At 53.0% G+C, this 21,126-nt stretch overlaps 1 protein-coding gene across 6 annotated transcripts in view; it reads right to left on the reverse strand.

Moving 5' to 3' along the window:
- PSD (pleckstrin and Sec7 domain containing) overlaps positions 1-21,126 on the reverse strand; it is a 48,307-nt gene that overhangs the window by 25,327 nt on the left and 1,854 nt on the right. For 2 of the 6 annotated variants that reach the window (XM_064662698.1, XM_064662696.1), the window contains exons 1-5: positions 14,113-14,224; positions 10,277-11,177; positions 10,093-10,195; positions 8,954-9,422; positions 2,877-3,320 (exon numbers count right to left, since the gene is read on the reverse strand). In XM_064662698.1, the coding sequence (XP_064518768.1) occupies positions 2,877-3,320; positions 8,954-9,422; positions 10,093-10,195; positions 10,277-11,053 (1,793 nt within the window). In that variant the 5' untranslated portion in view covers positions 11,054-11,177; positions 14,113-14,224. Of the gene's footprint in view, positions 1-2,876; positions 3,321-8,953; positions 9,423-10,092; positions 10,196-10,276; positions 11,178-14,112; positions 14,225-20,267; positions 20,387-21,126 lie in introns of those variants that run through there. The other 4 variants (XM_064662697.1, XM_064662699.1, XM_064662700.1 and 1 more) reach the window with 4 other exon arrangements.

Here is a 21,126-nt window from a genome sequence, read left to right on the forward strand (position 1 = left end):
CACCAGAGCCTTGGCACGAGCAACAAGGCTGTGTGAACCAAGGCCATGGGCTGCAGGGGACACCACACTTCCCCAGCAATGCAGGGGCATCACCGACTTGGCCATCCCTGACACCAAGAGAGGCAAAGAGCCACAGGATGCAGGGCCATCTCCAGCCCAGACCCCAACCCCAAGCATTGCAACAATGAACACCAAAGATTTTGGGGGGCACAAGGAGGACAACTGCAGGTCAGTACAGGTCCAGACCCACTAGTGTTCATCACCAGTCACCACATCACTCATACCAAAGCCCTGCAGCCTGAAGTCACCTCTGCCAACCCTGAGACTGACAGACAGTGTAAAGCACAGTCTCCACCACAGAGTCCCCCTGCCCAAGGTCTCATCTGCACTGGCGGCAGCCAGTCTATACTGCTTGTGACTGCAGTGACTCTGGGCAGTGGCTAATGCCTTGCTCTGGCCCTGCTGGCACGGGTAATGTTGCATTACAATGGCTGCAGAGGTTCCTTAGTTTTCCTCAGCAATTTCCATTAACTACCCCTTAGTGGGAGCATTACAAGGATACTCTCTGCTCGAGAAGATCAGCCTTGCCAGACATCAGGGTCTGCTGGTTCCAGCCCATGAGAACCTTTGAGCAATCAGCACAGACACTTCTTCCTCAAACTAAGTGGGAAGCTTCAGCTTTGTCGTCGGCTCCACTCAGAGTCTAGAAAGTTGATGGCACCAGTGATGTGGAGGAGGAAACTTCTTGGACTTCTCCCTTGCCAGAAAGCCCTATGTCCTGAGTACTGACTCTGCAGATGATGGGCTGTCTCAGACCCTGGTGCCACATGCCTTCTCAGCCTAGTTCCTGTTCCCAGTCCCAATCTCCACTCCTTTCCACTGCACAAGATGGCAAATCCCAACCACACCTGCCTCTCTCCCCATTGCCTATGGGGACTATGAGGGGAGGCTCACTCCACACCAGGGAGCAGAGAGCTGGGCTGCTCCTTGCTGGGTTCTGTTCTCCCACATCTCATTTCTCATCATCTTTCCTGCAGCCTCTACTGGAGCCAGGGCACTGGTTCACCCGCTGCAGGGCAGCATGGTGGGTCTGAACATCATCTGTATCCTAGGAGATTGGCAAGAAACAGGGTCTGAACTGGACAAAATTAAGAACTATGCAGGGACCTACTGATAACCAAGGGAATTGTTTCTAAATGGGGAAGGATAGTTGCCTGGGACTCTGTGTGCATGTGTAACAGAAGTGAGCTTATGGTACAATGGGAAGACCAAGCCTTGGAGTCCCCAGTCCAGGGAGCACAGTGGGGGCTGCAGCTGGGTTTCCCCTATGTTCCCCTGCCACCAAAGGTAGTCCTGTTGGAAGAGGAGAAGACAAGAGTCTCAGCAAAGGTGAGCTCAGAAAAGATATAGGGCAGCTTGGGGGATACACAATAGCCCTCCACAGCCTGTGCCCAGCACTGCTCTGAAGCCTGAGCTAGGAGGGAAGCACAGTGCTGCAGAGTCCTCAGCACTGTCGGCATGCTCTGGGCTCCACTGACTATAAATCAGTGAGGAATAACCTCTGTTAAGCCACCTCATTGTCATCCCTGCTGCTAGCTGTGTCTTTGCACCCTCACATCTCCCTGTGCCCCTGTGGCGCTGTTGCTGTGGTACAATGGCATCCCACGACAGTAAGTCAGATACTGTCCTCTCAGTTTCTCCAGGGTGCTCTGTTTCAGTCCCTTGCCTTGACAGAGGAATAGGAAGCAATTCTTCCTGCAGAGAGCACTGACCACGGCTGGATACCGCCACCCTTCACTGCCTTGTATCTCCCAGACATGACTGGTTTTACAGCACAAACCCAGCCTATAAGGATGGCACAGACTGTGACCAGGAGTCACATCAGTTTGGTGGTGAAAAGACCAAAGCCTAAGCCTAGAAAGTAGATGAGGGATTCAGGATGCTCTGGCATTGCACAAAAGGTCACTGAGCAGAGAGACCTTGCAGGGAGGCAATGAAAACAGGAAGGTCAGCACTGGCATGAATGAGACACCAGGTACTTCAATAGCCACCAACTCTGCAGCTAAACCACTGGACTGGATCTGACATCCAAGCCAGACCTGTCCACACCCCAGATGAGTGTGGAAAAGATGCAGCCTATCAAACTGCCACATCACAAGTGCTTCAGCACAAGACTTTGCTCGAAGAGGGAGGAGTGCAGGAAGGTGTCTCTGCCTGGACATGGACTTACATAGGGACAGGTTGGAAGTGGTGGGGCTGAGCTCCCCCAGCCCACTCATTGCTGCCCCCAGCGCAAGGGGCAGCCATCCTGAGCCCAGGTGCATGCAGGCTTGGAGCAATGTACAGGGAGCCTCTGGTGGGCTGTGCTCATCTCTGCCCTTCATCTCCCAAAATAAACAAGGCTGAGGAGGTTCAGGAGGCCAGGACAACAGCTCAAGAAACAAGAGGCTGCTACTCAGATGGCAAGGGATACAGCCCCCAGTAGGGAAAGGCTGTCAGATTTCTACTGGTAGTTAAATTCTGACTGGCCTCTCCCCAGAGCCACCATGGATGCTGGACTGTCCTGCAATGGAAACCACTACAGGATTGAAGTCCCGGGACTCCCTGCTTGCTTGGCTGGAGGAAACCTTACAGCCCTTTTGCACCTAAAAAGCTGGCAAAAATGAAAAAGGAGTTGTGTTCCCATCAACACGCCTACCACAACACCATGGTGATCACTGGCTTGATCAGCCACTGCCCAGAAAATCCAGCACACACAGTCCTGACACTTCCCCAATAACACAAGTCAGACTCTGGCTGCAAAACAGACCTCAGCATTAGGCTCCACATCAAGCCGTAGTGGTCCAGCTGGACAGCAAGCAATTTTGGTCACTCACCTTGTGTTGGAGGCCAAGGGAGTACCAAAGCTGTCCACTAAGTGGCAAGGGCTGTGCCGAGCACCCTTCCGTCTTCTCCCCCGCTCCTCCTCCCTCTCTGTCCAGGGGGCATCTGTGGCTGAACTGGTCCCAGAGTCTGGCTCCAAATGAGCCAGAGGAGCAAAGTTCTCCTCAATCAGCTTGGCGCTGTCTCGGATTTGTCCCTGTATTTCTGGGGTGAGAGTTGGGAGGTCAAAAGTGAAAAAGGTCCCATGGGTGCGGGCCGGGGAGGAAAGGATGTCAATGGAGTCCAGGCTGGTGTAAGATGTGCCTTTGGCTCGATGGGACTCCATGATGGTCTCAAAATGCTTGCTGAAAGAGTCCATGCCATCCTTGGAGAGGCTGTGCCCTAGTAGGAAGGGCACTGGAGACTTGAGCATACCCTGTGTGTCTCGATCCATGATCCTAGAGGGAAAGAAAGTGAGAAGAACTGGTCATTGAGGAGCAAGGGATCAAGGCCCTGAAACAAAAGCCCACATGCTGTTCCAAAAGGAAACTGAGGAGGGCAGAAATCTCTTCTGAACATCTGTAGACCATCAAGGAAATGCCTCACCTGCCCAAGACATCATGGGAAGAGGGACTGGGCTGGCCTCCCTCCAGCCATATGCTTCTCCTTTAATGAGCCACAGATTTTTGTTCCTTCAGTGGCTCATCCTCATAAGAAGCTTATGAGATGGCTACTGCTCCCAATCACTTGGCTTGAGCTTAGATCCAATAAAGGGCTCAAGCACCAGAAGCAGGATGTGGTTCAGCTCCATTTCCAACCAAATCTGGAAGTGGCTGAATTTTTCATGAGCCTTCAGAGCTTCCACCACCCAAAAGGCTCCTCCTGAAGCTGCTCAGCACAGTGTGACACCTTCTTCCATGAACACTGCACTATGGTCACTGAGCACCTTGCTCAGAGCATGACCAACACCCATCTGCAAGGTCTGCTGCTGGTTCCAGAAGATGTCTTGGACCCATCATAAGGTGATGTTGAGTCCCAGGAGACATGTGGGACTGAGCACAAAGTGATACTGAGCCCCAGGTTTCCCTGGCAGTACAGAGGGAGCCTCACACCCATTTCTGGGCTTGGGGATCTGAATTGCCCCATGTCCTAGATGCCAGGCTTGGTCTTGGCTCATCATCTTATCAGCCCCACAGAAAGGCCAAGCCTGTCTCCAATGCTGGTCTGGGTCCAGCCCAACACAGAAGTTTCTAAACCCTGGAGCCCTGAATGTTTTGTCCTGTAAATGAAGTGAAGTGCAGCCTACCCATCCATCTGAGCACGTGACAACAGGGACATTTCCAACCTAGGGAACATCAATGCTTCAGCTGTACAAGCACAAACACAGCCCTAAAAGCCTACTTTACTCATAAGCCGCTATCATTATATTAAAGCAGCGGAAAAGCACTTGTTATGCCACTCTCTCCTCTGATTAAAGGAGAGGAACTGCTCCAGCCTGTCATAACATTTGTTATGAACAAACAGCTTCGTACAGAGGGCTCAGAAGATGTGGTGCTGTTACACACACCAAATGATTTTCATTCATTAGCCTTCACATGCTGCTCAAAAATCTCACCCTGATTACTTCAGCAGGCCAAGAGCTGGCAGCTTGACTCCCCCAGAGTGCCAGCTGGCTTCAAGAGAAGTGCAGCAAAGCCAGATACAGGTAAGCAAGGCAGGGTGCAGACTGATCTTGCCCATCCACCAGCATTTCCCTGGCTGTGTAGCACCACTTGACACTCTTACCATTCCTGTAGAAGCCCAAGGAGCAGCCACCTCTGGGATGGCTTTCTGGCAGGACAAGGCAGAAGAGACCTCTTTAACATCTGCAGATGTGTTTTATGGATGTGAATGTGCATTCACCATCCCCCACACCCAGCTGCATGCTATTAAACCAAGCTAATGCTGCTGACTGTTTTGCACCTCAAATCCATAAAGAGGGTGACCGGGCTGTGCCAGGGAAGACAATGCCAGCAGACAAAAGGAATCTTGTTCCCAGGAGAGGGAGCTGGACTCATTCTTGTGATCAAGTATATTGCCACCAAGCCACAAAAAAACTACAGCTGGTTTTGTCCACACCATCCAAGCTCTGGAAGCAATCTTTCCACCTCAAAATATCAAGCACAAAGCCATTCAGCTCCAGAAGGATCTAGTCACAGGAGCATATGCGCAATGCCGCCTGCTCAGACCTGGATGTTTCATCAGCTCCTGTTGTGCTGCCCAGCCCCTCCACACTCTGCTCCGGTCCCTCAGGAATGGCCAGTGCACTGACACCAAGCCAGACAAACACAGCTGGGAGGAGCATAGGAAAGAAGGAGATTAAGAAGCTGTAATTGAGCATCTGTGCAAGGGTGACGGGCAGCGGGAGATCAAATAGGTTTCCAGCCATGAGCTGGTGTGGGAGGAGCAGTGAGCCTTCCTTAGAAGAGGGCCAGGCAGATACAGAGAGGAAGCGGATGCTGGGAGCTGATGGTTCTACTGCACTGCATGTAAGTGCCAAAGCCAGCAGCACCTCAGGCAAAAGTTTGCATATAGGGACCATGGGGATCTGAGCAACCGGGTTTCTCCAGTTGCATCTGATAGCTGATGGAGGGGAAGGGGTTCATTCTGCCCTCCCTGTCTGGTGCTGCAGAGCTGTGCTGTCCCTGGTGAGGGGAAGAAGAGGGGAAAATCTCTCCTCTGGCCCTCAGTGTTTTTCACTCTCTGCCAAATGCTCCTGTGACCCTCCAGACTGCTGACTGCCACCATCGTGCTCCACTCCTCCAGCCTGCACAGGCACAGCAGGCGCTGTGTGGGGATCTTCGCTCAGTTCAGAGAAGGTAAAACCGTACAGCACCATCAAGCAGCTCCTTGTTTTATTCCTCTCTGAGAAAAGCTCACATATAGACCAGCCCCAGCAGCTCCCTGCACTCCCCAAAGGCTCCTTTGCACTCCTCCAGCATGGCAGCAGCCTGCTCTTAGGGCTCAGTGTCCTAACTCTGACCCATGCTCAGGCACAGGTACTGACCACAGGCACTGCAGTCTCCTCCTGACTGTCCACACTCCCCTGCCACATCCACGCCATCACACTGTCTTCAGTCCTTCCCCAAGAGTTGCAGGCGTCTCTCCTGCTCATTGCCAGGTGCCTGCCAACATCACCCCAAGCATCCCCCCTCCGGACCAAGCCCATGGGATGCGGGAGCATCACCCCGATCAGTGGCTCCATGGTGAGTTTGGACTGAGACAGAGGCTCAACCTCAGCAAAACACAGCAGAGTGGCTACTGAGGCAGGTTAAGCATCTACTTCAACGTTTGATGAAATTGAGGCCATAACCATCTTTTTAATCTCCAACAAGGCTTGCCCTGCAGTTATTTTTTTGCCACTAAGCAGTGAGCACAAAAGCTCTGGAAAGGCTTCCCAAGCAGCAGATCTAAGGGCTTTCCTGGGCAAAGCTGTTCTACTTGCAGGGAGAAAAAGCATCACTGCCTCCCATCAGCCCTCTGTGCTCTCAGGAGACCAGGGCACCCCGTAGCAAAGCCTCTTCTCTCTTATCAGCCCAAGGCACCCACACTGTGGGCCAAGCCAGGCTCTTCTTACAGCTTAGCCAGCACGTCTGCTGATGCTCAGGGAGGAAGGGAATTGAGCCTGCTCTCACTGACAGGTCTTGGCTCTCAGGGACTAGTGGGAATAAAGACAGTAAAGGCTTAGACTAGTCATTAGAGTCAGTAGATCTGACTTTAAATATATTCAGAGAGCAGATTTGCTGGAAGAAGACACCATTTTTTCCATTGCTTTTCATGCCTTGTTTGATTTGGTGTTGGATTATTTTTGCTATTAGCATGCTCTCTTAGTTTGGGAGGGTAAACTACCAAAGAAGGCTCTGACCTTTGGCCAGAATACTAAGTACAACAAGGTAGTACCAAGCCAAAGTTCCCCTTGCAGAGGGTGCTAAATACTTGGAGCTACATAGTCAAACAGATGTACATATCTACTGAAAATCAGCATCCAAAAGTGCTTCAATAATTTTGTAAGGTTGGCCCTTCCCAGCTACCAAGACAGGCTTGAGGTTCAGCAGCTCCTGCAGCAGCAGAATGGTGCCAGGTCCAGGGAGTCAGGGGGGGCTCCTTCATTGCCCCAGCTTCACTGCTCCCGTGAGCAAGCAAAGCAGAAAGCTTGAAGTAGAAAACATCAATACTGGTGACTGGTAAACAGGGATGAGGACTGCAGCTGCAGAGCTCAAAACAGTGTGTAAGCAAAAATCCAGGGCTGTGATGCAGGGACTGAACAAGCTCGCAATTTGAGCCTCATAATTTTCAAGACACTGCCCACAGGGTCTGCACCTACCAGGGGAATATTCAGTGGGCTGCAAAGCAAAAGCACCCCACTGGTCTACAAAAAAGCCGAGCAAAATGAACGTAACATCACGATTTATACATTGGTAATTATACCAGGAGCATCATCTTTTAGGAGCAACAATGCATTTAAGGACACATCCAAGCATTCAGCACTGCCTGGGGAGCTACAGTAGGGTGCCTCAGAGGACAAAAAGCAGGTCTAGGCTTACAGCTCACACAACTTATAGTAGCCTAGAACATATTTGGAAAAAAAATACCACTATGCAAGATAATTGTTACAGCAACTTGAAGAACTCGCTTGCAGTGGTAATAACTTTACATTTTACTCAAAACATCTTTTGGAAAAAAAAAAGTACATTACCAATGGCTTATTTTCAGCTTTTCTCTAGAATCAAATGTTTTGAGAACAGGGCAGGTGGCAGGAAGAGATGTATCTGTCCCCTCCAACAGAGATGCAAAGGCTGGACAAACTGACAGGAACTCAGCTCCCCTTGGCACGTACATCTTCCCTCTTTATCGGCCAAGCACCTTCATTTTTTTCTTCCCAGTGCAGCAGCACCACTGAGGGGTACATTTTCATTTTTTTTTTCCTCCTGCCAATATCAAAACCTCCCTTTTCCTTTTTTTCCACCTATATGCCCCCATTTACCTTTTGCACAGCTGGGTGAGTGCATGCTGCCACATGGCACCCCAGGCATCACCCAGGTTTTGTGCTTCACAGATGAAACCTCTCCCAGCTCCCATGGAGCAATTGCTGATGATGCTGAGACTCCTCACCTCACTCAAGACTCTTTGACAATACATGTCAGGAGATGACCTCGGCTGCCGCTGCCTGCACAGGCATCTACTACTCCCAGCCAGGGCCTTTCCCCTCCAGGTGTCTGTCCCACACAGTGCTCTGGAGCAGGTGATGTTCGTCATTTCTCACAGCCAAACCACCACTCCAGAGAAACCTCCATGGGCAGTCTCATGCCACCAGGCCAAAGGGCCATGTCTCATAGGTCCTGATTGCACATGCCTGGCAGTGGGCAGACAGCAGCTTGGAGTACACTTGCTGCCCAGGGGCTGGCAACTGAACGATAACCTTGGTATCGCCCATTCCATCAGCCTCCCAGCACAGGGTGTTTTGCCACACATGTGAAAAATCATACAAAAGGCAAGAAAAAGCTTTTTGCATCCAAATGTATCCCCTACTCTTTCCCAAACATGGCAAATACCTGCTGAGGCCAAGCAAATGGGACCGCTCCCACCACTGAAGCACAGTCATACGTGGAGGGTAGGATAGTACGGCAGCACCTACCAGTCCAGAGCAGCTGCAGGACACGACCTGTGCTCAGGTACCCTGACACCATCACCCCAGCACCTGGCAGCACTGGGGCAGAATGTAATTAACCTGTCAGGACTCATGGTGGGAAGCCTTGATTCAGCCAGGCAACCCGAGCTGCAAAGGCTCACCCAGGGGTGAGCCTAGTGCACAGGGCTGGATCACCTGTGCTGCCTTACTCTTTCCATAGTTCAGTGAGGGCCCCCTCCCAGTCCCAGCCCCAGTCCCAGTCCCTGTGATGAAATCCAGGAATCCCATCTCACCCACACACACAGCTTGCATGGAGCTAATGGGATTTTTGTGTCAGACACTTTTTGGCAGAGCCCATTTTGCCATGCAGGATATAATAAGGAGGGTAAGAGGAACTTTTTCCCCTCATGCACAGAGCCTCACCTTTCTCTATTCTCCTTCTTCATTGCTGCAAACACCTCATTGTCCTCGTCCATGTCCCTGTCCCGCAGCCCATCCTTCAAGCAGCCAGTGCCTGGGGTGGGGGGCTCCTCTGGTGTGCTGTTCCTTCTGCCTGGAGTGCCCCCAAAGCTTGGGTTGCTCTCACTGTCCTTCTGGCTCTCAATTGCTGAATCCACTTCTTCCTTCTCGGCCAGGATATCATCGATGTTGGTTTCACGATAGCACCTCAGTGGAACAGTGTCCAAGTCTGTCTCGGAGTACTTCACTGTCCTCCTTATAATCCCAGTCTCACAGGAGCCAGGCTTCTGGCTGCCCAGAGGAGACACTTCTATCTCCACTTCCACGTGGCTCAGGCTGTGCTCAGGTACTGACACTGGTGGCTTAGCAGGCAGTGGGGAGACAGACTTGTGGGGGGACTCAGCCAAGGGCGTGGAGTCAGGGGCAGAAGAGCCTGCAAGGAAGGCCCAAGCATTCAGAGCAATGGGGAGCTGCACTGGAGAGCTCTGAGGAGCCACTCCTGCAGCATCACACAGACACACACACCAAGAACTCATGTGTCATTCATGATACATGTCATAGAATTATTAAGGTTGGAAAAGACCTCCAAGATCATTGAGTCCGACCTTTGATCCTCCTGCCAACATCAAAACCTCCCAACTTTTTCAGCATGTCAACTAAATCACAGCATTAAGTGCCATGTCCAATCATTTCTTGAACACCTCCAGGGATGGTGACTCCACTATGTGATGTGCACGGGGGAACAGTGACGGGGAGGCAGAAGAAAAAAGAGTGTGAGAGGCAGAGACAGGCTGCTGTCAGGGCTAGTGCATCCACAGCTAGCCTTGAGCCCCCATCTGAACCCAAAAGCCCTTCTGCAGAGGCAGCCATGGGCTCTGTGTCATCTCCTTTGCATGGCCACAGGGGACTCTGCAGGGAGGTTGGTGTGTGCAGGATCTGGCCCCAGAAGGACACAGACTGGCCAATCTTGAGGGAGACTTGGCTTTCCCATGGGTGCTGAAAAGCCCCGAGGGATGGGCAGCCCCAGGGAGAGTTCTGGCAGCAATACAGACTTGCAAAGGAGGGGTGGGTGCAGCCAAGGGCATCCCCCTCCAACTTCTTACCTGTCTTTGGGGCATCTGAGGAGCCATAGAAGAATTCCCACTTGGCCTTGGCAATGCGCTGGGCATGGGCCGAGCTCTGCCGGGGGTACAGCCAAGCATTGCCCTGCAGAGGGAAGAGCGATGAGTGGACAATGGATCCCCAGGGCAGAGCCCCACACCCGCTGTGGGGTACCCCGGTACCTACTTGGGAATGGGGCTCTGGCTTCAGGGGGCTTCTGGAGAATGTAGGGAACTCCTCTGGCAGCCCATTGGTGAGGGATCGGCAGAGGCAGCTGGTGTTGATGGCACAGAACTCCTTCCCACAGGGACGTGTCCCCCCTCGGGTCCTGTCCCCAGCCAGGAGCGGGTCAGATGCGGAAGCCTCCAACTTCAGTGTGTGCAGGAGCCGCTCCTGGGGCAAGGTCTGGGGTTGGGGGGATCCCATGTCCCCAGTGAGCTCCAGGCTGCGGCTGAGGCTGTAGGGGCCATTCTCCCAGCGGACATGGGGCGTTGTCGGGCTCCCCAGGGTCCGCACACTGGCCTTCTCAATGAAGCGGAAGGTGACAACAGAGCTGTGTCCCTCTGGGGTTTCCGCCACTGGTGGGCTGCGTCTGCCCAGGGAGGCGATGGCTGGGCCAGGCCGGCCCCGCCGTGGGGTGCAGGGGGCAGTCAGTCGCCCTGTGCCCGGGCAGCTCCCATTGCCAAAGGGTGCTGCCTCAGCCGGCCTGCGGGCCAAGGAGCCGGTGCTGCTGTACAGGCCGAGGGGGCAGCGGCGGGTATCAGGTGCCAGGCCCTTGCGCAGCAGGTGGAGGCGGCCGGCGTTGAGGTTGGGGGTGAGGCAGGGTGGGGGGCTGTGCCGCCCAGCCTCGAGGCTCCCCCCTGCCAGCCAGGGCCGCCGGCTCACCCTGTGGGCAAATGGCGGTGGTGAGACAGCACAGCCCTCCTCGGGGTGGAAGCGGACAGGTCCCCCCGCTTGGGCCATCCTGCTGGAAGAGGGCACAGAGGTGTCAGGTCTGGAGCCCAGCAGGGTGGCACAGACACAGCAAGGCAGGTTCCCGGCACCCCTGAGATGTCTGAGTTGAGAGGCGATGCATCCTCAGGCAGCCCTGAAACAAGGGCGAGGAGAGATGGTTAGGGAAGGGAAGGCACAAGAAAGAGTCTGTGACCATAGGGAGGACGAGCCAAAGTGGCCCTGTCCTTGCGGCAGGAACAGGAGATGCTCCAGGTGACACAGCCCCTGGCAAATCTTGCTGCAAGAAGCAGGCAAGGTTCATTGAGGGCATTACACCAGCACCACCGCAGGGACACTGGCAGTCCCTTGCTTGGCCCCAGACACCCAGAGTGTGTGCTTTCTCCCCAGGGTGCCAGGATGCTCAGACACTTACCCCACAGACCAGCACCCCAGACACAGTGAGAGAGCACACTATAAAATGGGTTTCATTTATCCTGCTTTAGGCTGAATATATTTACTACCCACAGCCTATAGCCTACTAAAATCATTTCAATAAGGGGGAAAAAAATTATATACTGGATCACTGAGACATCCTCCAATTACACTTGCTCAATGAGTTTAACATGAGCAGCAAAGGCAAGGAGCCTCTCTCTTTGGAGGTCAGCCTGGGTTTAAACTGTGTCACACCAGCACATGCCGCAGCCACTACTGGTGGCGCAGACAGAGCTGTCAACACCAGTAGATCCAAAAAGCAGTGGTTACAGACAATCCCAGCCTGGGGGAACAAGGCATGCCTGCCCTGCATACAGCTCACTTGCCTGCCTGTCTCTGCCCAGAGACCATTTACCCAGAGGTGGGGCCAGACACCCCACAGCAATGGGTGGGTGGCTGCAGGGGAAGGCAGGACCCGGTGCCCCCATCAGCCCTGCTGCTGACATTTTTCTTTTTCCCAGTGGAGCTAAAACTTGTACTTATCCTTCCCTGAGTTTCTTCGAATTCTTAATGTGCAGAGAAGATTCTGCTTGGCTGCATTTGCCTTCTGACAGATGCCAAGATACTAAGTCCTGCACTCTCACCATTTGAAAGTGAGAAACCAAATGCCAGCTGCAAACAGGAAAACATGATTTCTTCTCCCTGTTTCTGAGTGCAAACCAGACAGGACTAAATTCCTAAAGGATGTGGGGCTCAATTTTCCACAGTGTTTAGGCTCCAAAGATGCAGAGACATAACTTAATAAAATAGCCCAAATCACACCTGTGGGACAGGCGCCCATCTATCTGCACTATCACATTGCTAAAAAATCTGTCTCCTGCTGAGCAGCAGCAATCTTTTACTTCACTCACTGCAAAAATATACTCTCGTGTTTAATTTATCAGTTACTGTTTTTAAAATCTTTTTCTCCTGTTATGGTTGTGTTCACATTCAAGGTTGCTGAAGTTAACTGATAAATAATAAAGATGCAGGGTTTATATATTTCAAATGAAATTCCACTTTTTATCTCAATGCAGACTGACACACATGCCAAGGAAAAAACTTATCACTTGGAATAGTTTGCATTCACTGTAGCATAACAAATCTACAAAAACCAGCCTATCTCGATGCAAGTTATTACTAGAACAAACAGGATAAGCAGAGTGTTGTTCTGGTTATTAAAGAATTATCAAATTCAGAGTAAAGGCCATGCCTGCCTTTGACCCACCGAAGCCAGATGGCTACACCATCCAGTGGAGTGAGCTTTTCTTTAATAATGAAAGGTAAAAGGCACAAACGCAATTGTGATGAAAAACCAGTGATGGAGCTAAGGCTTCCTGCTTGCTGATTTCAGTTGTGCATTGAACGGATGCTCTTTAAATCACTGTGATGAATGGGTTGGGCTGTAAAGCACCAGTGGGCTGGAGGGAGCCTTGCTGGTCCTGCTGCCTAAAGTCAGGAGAAGTCCTGCAAATGAAAGCTCATAGGGGTGTCTGCTTGGACAACCCTGGGCATGCATTCAAAGAGGAAAACTTGGGAGCTGTACTGTGATAGCTGGGAGCTGCACATCAGTGGGGGATTTAATTTGTTCAATAAAACATCTCACAAGAAACTTGTTCCTCCTGGCTGTCCCTTCTTAGCGGCCAAAGAGATGTCCAGGGATGCCTCTCTCGGCCCTCGCTTTGAGCTGCACCCGGTGCAACAGGGGATGGCTGGTCCCCATGCAGGCAGGCGCTTGCCTGGCGGAGTGATGCGGTGGGAAGGCAGCAGCCAGCAGGAACTGCTTACACTGCGGGGGAAGAGCACACCCACGCCACGGGAGTGTGGGGACAACGCGCAGGAGCTGGAGGAGGATGAGAGGGAATTGGGCAAAGAACGGGACAGAGATGGGACGGAAGCAAGAAGTGCAGGGCTGGGGACTGAATTCGCACGACGGGCCGTAGTTGGCGAAACCAGGCTGTGGCTGCCGGGCCACCTGACGGGGCTAGGGCGGGATGGCCGCCGGGAGATGACTCTACCCTCCCGAGGGACACGGAGCAGTTTCGGGGGATGCAGTGGTGACCGAAACGGGGTGCCTGGCGGTCCGAGGGCTGTAGGGTAAACAGGGGACTCCTTCGTGATGAGGCGTTTTGGCAGGGGACGTGCCCCCCCTTTGAGCTAAGGCTGAGCATGCTCTTCGTTCCCCGACACCCCCCGCCCGGCCTCCCTTGCCCGGCACCTCCCGTCTCGGCAGGATCAGCCCTGAGTGGATGTGACATCCATCCGGATAAGGAGGGAGCCCCCCCGGCCAGGGGAGCCTGCGGAGCCTCCCGCTTGCTCGCTCCCCCCGCGGAGCCGCCGGCCGCGCTCTCCCTGCCTGGGGAGCGGCCCCGCGCCCGTCCCGCCGCACCGGCACACCGGGGCCGCTCCGCGACAGCGGCGGGGGGGTGTCGGCCCCGCCCCGTGCCGCCGGTGCCACCGCAGCCCCGTGCCGCTGCCCGCCGGTCACCGATGCCAGAGGGACGCAGAGCCGCCCCGGTCCCCGCAACAACTGCTGTAACTTTCCCCGCTCCCCCAACGCCCCGCTCTGGCCTCCGGTCCCCTCCGCGCCCCGCCCCGCTCCGCTCCCCGCGCCTCACCGGCAGTGCCGCCGCCGCATGCTGCGCGCCGCTGCTCCGCGCTGCCGCCGGCCCGGCCCGGCTCGGCCCGTCGGGCACCGTGCGGTGCGGTACAGCACAGCACAGCACGGTCCGGTCCGATACGGTGCCACCGGCCGCAGCACGCCGCTCCCCGCCGCGCTAATCCCGGCCCGCGGCTGTCACTCCGCCCCGCTGACAGCCCCTACAGCCAATGGGAAGCCCCCGCCGGGCGCCGCGCCCCGCCCCGCGCGGTGGCACCGGCACACGAGGAGCCACCGCCGAATCCACGCCGCCGCCGGGTGAAGGTCCCCTGTGCGGCAGGGTGGGTCCACCCCCTCCGTGTAGCATCCTCCACATCCCCCGCCCGGTGTGCACACCCCCTGTGCCGGTGTGAACCTCGTGCGCTGGCAGTGCGACCCCGTATGCTGCCGTGTGCGTTCCAGTGTCCTCGTGTGCACATCTGCGCTCATCGGTGTGCCTATCGCCATGCAAGGCATGTTCCTGCTCAGCAGCGTGCAAGTTACTATGGGGCCACTGGCACGTGTCCTCATGCGTGAGTATGCACAGCCCTGTGTGTTGTGCCCTGTGCCAAAGGGTACAGGCTGCCATGTGCTCCACCACTGCTTGGGAACCACAAGGATGAGAAGATAAAGGCTACCCTGGGGCCTAGGCCACTGGCCAACATCCCCAGGCTGCTGGTCCTCGCCTTAGAGCATAGGCTCTGTGCCAGGGATTTATCTCTCCAAAGGTCATCACCTTAAGCACACCACAGCCATGTGTGCCAAGGTGTTTCAAGACACCAGGGACTTGATATCACAGTGTCACGGCACCCCCAGGATGGTAAAAGCCACGCCAATCTCAGGAAACCACTCCTAGCTACAAGAGGGGAAAAACAGCCATCACTTGTATCCTGCCTCGGTGTGTGGGCTCTGCTGGCACCAGCAGCATGTGCGAGTAGAGCTCATATGGGACGGCTGGGTACCAAGGTGAGAGGTGCTGCGGCTGGGCTCCAGGCCACCGTGCTGCCAGTGTGCTGGCTCCGTGTATGGCAGCCGCTGGGACTGGCAGCCAGCCCTTGTGCTCACACAGGTTGCCAGATCGATTTGCTATTAAACAGCAATTTATTATCCAGCCCAGCAATCATTATTAAATGTGTATGAGAGGAGAAGCCCAAGGGAGCCGGGGCTTCACGTGTACATAATGCCTGCAAGAGGAATTTGGGAAGAGCTGCCTCTCCTTGCTGCTTTCCCCGCCTGCAGCCAGCCCTGCTCCATGCCCACCTGCGCCCACTGTCACCCAGAAAGTGTGTCTCCTTCTCCCCTTCCAGGCATGGGAACATGGGGAGAAGTCATCAGGCTGGGCAGGCTCTCCTCATATTTAATGCATCAAAGCGCTGCCATTTTCTCCTTCTCCAGACTTCTGCCTGTGCAGGGCCCCTCTCCTCCACACAGAGAACTGTGGGTCTCAGAGCTGCCTCACACACAGTCGGCTTTCCTGGCAGACTCCAAGAAGCTGGGCTAATTAGGGGCTTCACTGCTGCGGGATCAACGACCTGATTCCTTCAGCAGCTTCTTGATGGCAGGAGGGCGGGGAGAGGGAAGGCTTTTCTCTAAGCCACAGCTAGAGTGACAAATTTAACCAAGTGGAAGAGCTCAGAGCTTTCCCAGTGTGTCCATACCAGGACAAGGCATGTCTCTGCCTTCTCAGCACCTGCAGGCAGCCCTGCTGAGAGCTGCAGAAGGTAAGAGAGAGGTCCTTTCCTACCATCCTGAGTGGAGATCCAGACCATCCACAGAAAATGCATTTCTGACCAAAACATCCATTTACCCTGCAGTAGCAGTAGCTGTTGCTCTCCCTACCACATCCTGCTCACCTTCCCACAGCCTTATAACTCCTGAAAGATGTGTCCACATATGTGGGTCTGGCCAGCAATGTCATAAGCCCGGCTTGGAGCAGGATTTAGCCCTGGCTCTCCTGATCCCTCCTTGCTGTGAATCCCTCCCCAGATGGTTCAGGACAGGAAAGAGCAGAGAACCCCTCTGGCAGATAACAGAAGGGGACAAGGAGTCTCCCTCGCTCTACCCCACAACCCCAGTCCACTGGGCTTAGCTAGAGAGCCAGGAGTGCAGTGCACTAGGAACCCTCTTTACTGTCACTTGGGTACTTCATCACCTCCAGTCCTTGCCTGCAGGTACCACATCCTTCCTGCATTAGAGTCCACTCAGCTCCATGTCATCCTTTTCAGCCTCCTGGGCTCTGCAACAGTTTTCAAGAGTTTTCTACCTATTGCAATACTGGCTTGTCTTCGTAAGCCTGCAACCCAGTTTTCACCCCCAAAGGCCAGAAGGGTGTGGGTGTCATCAGTGATTAACTTCTTGCTTGGAAGAGATCAACTTGAGATGTCATAGTGTCCCAGCAACTGTACAGATCTAGATAAAATTTGGGTGAAGAGGGGGTAGACAAGAGCTCTTTCCTGCAGTTGGCTCCAGGAGGGGCTGATGCCTGCAAGAGACATCTGCTTCAGATCAGTTTCCAAAAGGTGCCTCTCCTGCAGCTGCAGCTCAAGTTCCACTGGGGGTAAACATCTCAGTGCACCCCAGGGCTGCTTCTCTGAGCCTAGGGGGACTGTCAGAGCTGTTTCCTGAGCAGTTTGTGCTTAAGGCACAAGGGCACAAGGGCATATTCTGCCCCACTGCTGCCAAAGTCAGTGCAGCTGTACTGTAGACTCAGGGCACACTGTAGCCCAGCAAGTGGGGGCAGTCACTCCATCAGCAGATGGGTTCTCCTCACCCAGCTCACTGGAAGTATCATGGAAATAGCAACTCCAGCCCTGCAGTAGATGAGTCCCAGTGACAGCGAGGGAAGATGAACTCCCCTCATCTCTGCATTGAGGGCTCCAGGGCAACCAATTAGGTTGCATGTGTTCCCTCAGGGCCTAGACTTAACTACATGGCTCTAATTAATGCCTTCTGCCTCTGATGCCAACACCCAACCACTTCCTAGCTGTATATTAAAAAAGCCACTGCAGCATAAGCCAAGTCTTTAATGGGCTGATGCACTTATCTGTTATTCCACCAGACTGGTGGTTAAGGATAAACAGTGAAAAAAGCCTCCCTTGACAGTCTGTTATACAAATGCTGCTTTACAGCTTAGTCAGGGTAAAAAGACAGCACTGGAGATCCTGCCAGCAGCTCCCCCCATCCCCAAGCCTGGAGCTGGGGAGAGCACAAGTGCACTGTTCTGTGCCTCTTGCAGCTTCCCTGTATGGGGCAGTCGTGGGACCACAACAGGATTTTTCAGAGTGAAAGGCACTCTAGAAGAGGGCAGACTGCAAAATGTCTTACCAGAGAGACGAACCCGTGCAGACTAAAGCCTATGTGAGGGATAGCTGCTGCCTGCCCAATCGCCAGTGCCCTACTCAGTGTCCCAGCTCACTACCTGGTGCTCTCCCTCTCGCAGGAGGAGCACAGACTTGAAAGAGCAGAAGCACAGAAAGATGGTGTCAAAAGCTGTGCGCTGATCCTCAGAGTGGCCTGTAACAAAATATTTCTGTCATGCCCCAGGAACACCTGCTGTTACAGAAATCTCCTTAGACTCTGTCCCAGTGACAGGCAGTACCTGCACAGTGAGTGGGCCTCCTCCTGCACCAGCATTGCTCTGTCAAGATGAAGACAGAAATGACAGCATGATAAAACCTGTCCTGGGGACGTGGGAGGTGGGGCCTCAGCACAACTTGAGCCATAAATAATCTCCCTACACAGCAGTTAGGGGAACAATCGTGTGGGAGTATCACTTGGTAAAAAGATGCTCAGGGAAAGATGGTCTTGAAGGAAAGCAGGAGATTTCTGGCTGGTGAGGTGGGCTCTCCACCAAAGACAGAGATTCCTGGGTGCCAGCAGGTCATTCACCAGACCCACCTCACCATGATGAGTCACTGCATCAAAGAGACAAATTTAGTCTGAAGCAACCCAAATCACACTTCTCTGGTGTAGCCTTCCAGGACACCCTTGTGCTGCAGTACAGATCTCTAGAGCTGCTCTCCAGCTAATCTCTGCAGCAGTAAGATGTGATCCCTTCCCCACACCTTTGTCCTCAAGATTCAAATGGGGAAAGGGTGTCAGGGGAAGTAAGAGTAATGAATACAGAGCATTTTATGCAGAAAGGAGACAATAAGCTCCAGACACATACCCTGACCCAGCACAGGGAGAACATAGCACATACAGAATTGTGTAAAAGGCGTGGAAACCCTAGAAGATCATTATATATAATTACAAGTATATCCAGAAAACTGAGCAAAACCTGCCATCATGGAGATATGTGGAGATACATGCAAAGGACACACTGAAAGCTTGAATGCAGTAGATTCATGCTGCAGAACAACCCTGTGTTTGTGTGTAGCTTCTCATGCATGTTCCTCTTTCAGCTATGACTTGCAGAACTTGGCCTTGTGTTGCTTCTATTTATTTTTTTCAGCCCTGACTGTATAGTCAGAGTCTTTTCTCAATAAGAGAAGGAGGAAGTTGGCATGTACAGGGAAGAGCTGAACAGAAGTCATCATGTGTTCTTATTTCACCGGCTTAAAACTGGCTTCTGGTGGCACTGTGCAATCTCAGCACTCATTGACAGCAGAACTTGCCCTGTGAGCTCAACACCTTCTCCCATGCAACCAAGAAGTCCAGCTGTGGTCTACTCCAGCCTTGAGAGTGATGGAGGCTGTCAGACTTATCTTGCAGCCAGAGAAAAGATGGAGCCAGATCCTTTGAAAGAACCTGGTGAGAGTCCAAGGAAAAAAGAGTGTTGAGGGGCTTTACTGAACTTCTGTGATTCTCCATTCATCTAGCTCTCACATCTTAAAGGAGTGAACACTGCAGAGCTACTGGTATCCTTGACAAGATCTTATCTCTTGCCCCACTTGAGACTAGTAGAAAACTGTAAAGGAAATGCCCCCAAAGTCTTTGCAAGGACAAAGGTGTTTAGCCAGCAAGATGCCAAGCCATCATATGATGTGATAGATCTTAGGACATTGGAATAATATTGGCTTGGCACCGTACTGATCTCCTAAAAATAAGTTGTGTACCCTTTGACACCACCAGCTTCTGGAGACCCCAGCAGACTTCAGGAAACCCAAACAACCTCTTATAACACCTCTGACATGGAAATAACTGCATTTTCAATGCAAGGGAAAAGTCAAGGGGCATGAGTGGGGAAGACTTGCCTATGATAGCCAGCAAATCAGGAGCATCTCTGGGAACCAAAGACTGGGATTCCCGACTTGAGGTGAGCTCTTCTAAGCACAAGACTCCCCTCCCTTCAGGCCCCAGTTTCCTAAATCTCACCTCTGCTTCCCAAAGGATGAGGTGAAGAGCAAACTCCTCCTCTAGACTCTTCAGAAGCACAGATAGGCACCAGCACTGCCTCACAGCAGTGAGGCTGGTTGAAGCCTCTGTTCACTTCAGAGGATGTTCATGAGGATGAAGATGCCATGCCCTGGCTCTGAGAGCAGCTAGCACCCTGTGTTTCCAAGGAATACACAAGAAAGCTGCAGCAGCAGTTGTTGTGAGCTAATCTGTTTCCTCCCCCCAGGGCTCAGCTTGGTCTCTCATTACTACAGATCAGCTCAAGGCCTGACGCAGGAGCCCTGCTTTCCCTCACAGGACATCAGCGGTCACTGGGATAACAGGAGAGCTACGGATCTTACCAGTGTCCCCTGCTTGTTTAAGGTACCTGCACAATACACTTCCCCAGCTGCTCTGCAAGGACTGCAGGTGTCACAACCCAGCACTCGTCAGGGCCAACTCAAAGCTGTTTTGGCAGACAGTTTGAGGTATTATGGCTCAACTACAAACGTGCATCTTGCTGAAGCTTAAAAAGGAAACTTACAGGCACCTCTCAAGAAAAATGCAGACCCACCTTAGGCAGAGCATATGCCACAAGAAAGGCAGAAGCTTTCTGCAAATCTTGACTGAGCAGAGCAGAAAAAAGCTCTGGTTCTTCAAGCTTGTCTGCTTGGAGCTGTCTGTTCACTGTGAAGCTACAGTGGGTAACACCCTCCACTCCCTGTACTTCAGTGCTGTACAGCTACATCACAATCACTCTGCATATAGGAAATCTTTACAGACATGAGTGTAAAACCAGTAGTGGTTTGGGATCCTTACCATTGTAGTCCTAAGTTTCTGGCTTCACTGGACATCCTGATGGTGTAAAGCTGTGTCTCAGCACACACCTCTACAATACAGTAAGAGTCTCTGATGCTCTTTCTGCATCTGCAAACAACCTGGTGAGAAGAAAGAGAACAATCTGAACATTTCACATTTCACAGCTGGGAAGTGTTCGTAGTTCCTAGTACCTAGTACATACGCCTCAGAAGGTGTAGCTGTAGCTGTGGCTTGCCTGCTTGCCTATCAATTCCCCCACAGGCCAACAGTTTTCAGGGCTCTCAGGACACTAATAAACCTTAGTGGCCCTAACCAGCCACCCTTGGAGCCTCCACCACTCCTGCCCATAGGCCCAGTGGCTCTGTTTAAGAGCAGCCTGGGGCTCTTATCTTCTATTAAGTGTTATAGCAGCACTGGTCTCCAGCTTAGCCTAGCTAAGCTGTTCTTATGTTAGGCTGTGGGCACTGCTGATTTGGACCCTCCCCTGTAGGTTGGTGTCCTAGATGGACCTCAGCCCTGCCCCATCATCATGACCCTGCCTGTTGATCATGAGGCTGGGCCTGACTCAGTTGCCCCTATTGGGCAGGTATTGAATGACTGGTTTGTGTCTGGGGAGGCCCTGCCCTTTCAGAGGCAGTCACCCTTGCTATACCCTGACACAGCTGGCATGTTTACCCTTTTCTTCCCCACCTTGCTTGCACTCCTCTAACTGTTGAGACAGCAAAATCAGGGCTGCACTGAACTCAAGAGCTAAAGAGGGTTGTCAGAATAAGCACCCCACCGCACTTGCTGTGGTGGTGAGTCAGGAAACCGGTTTTCAGGCTGCAAGATCCAAGAGCAGTTCATTGTTTCCCAGGGC

Source organism: Pseudopipra pipra, chromosome 8, assembly GCF_036250125.1.
Source record: "Pseudopipra pipra isolate bDixPip1 chromosome 8, bDixPip1.hap1, whole genome shotgun sequence".
NCBI classification, from domain to species: Eukaryota; Metazoa; Chordata; class Aves; order Passeriformes; family Pipridae; genus Pseudopipra; species Pseudopipra pipra.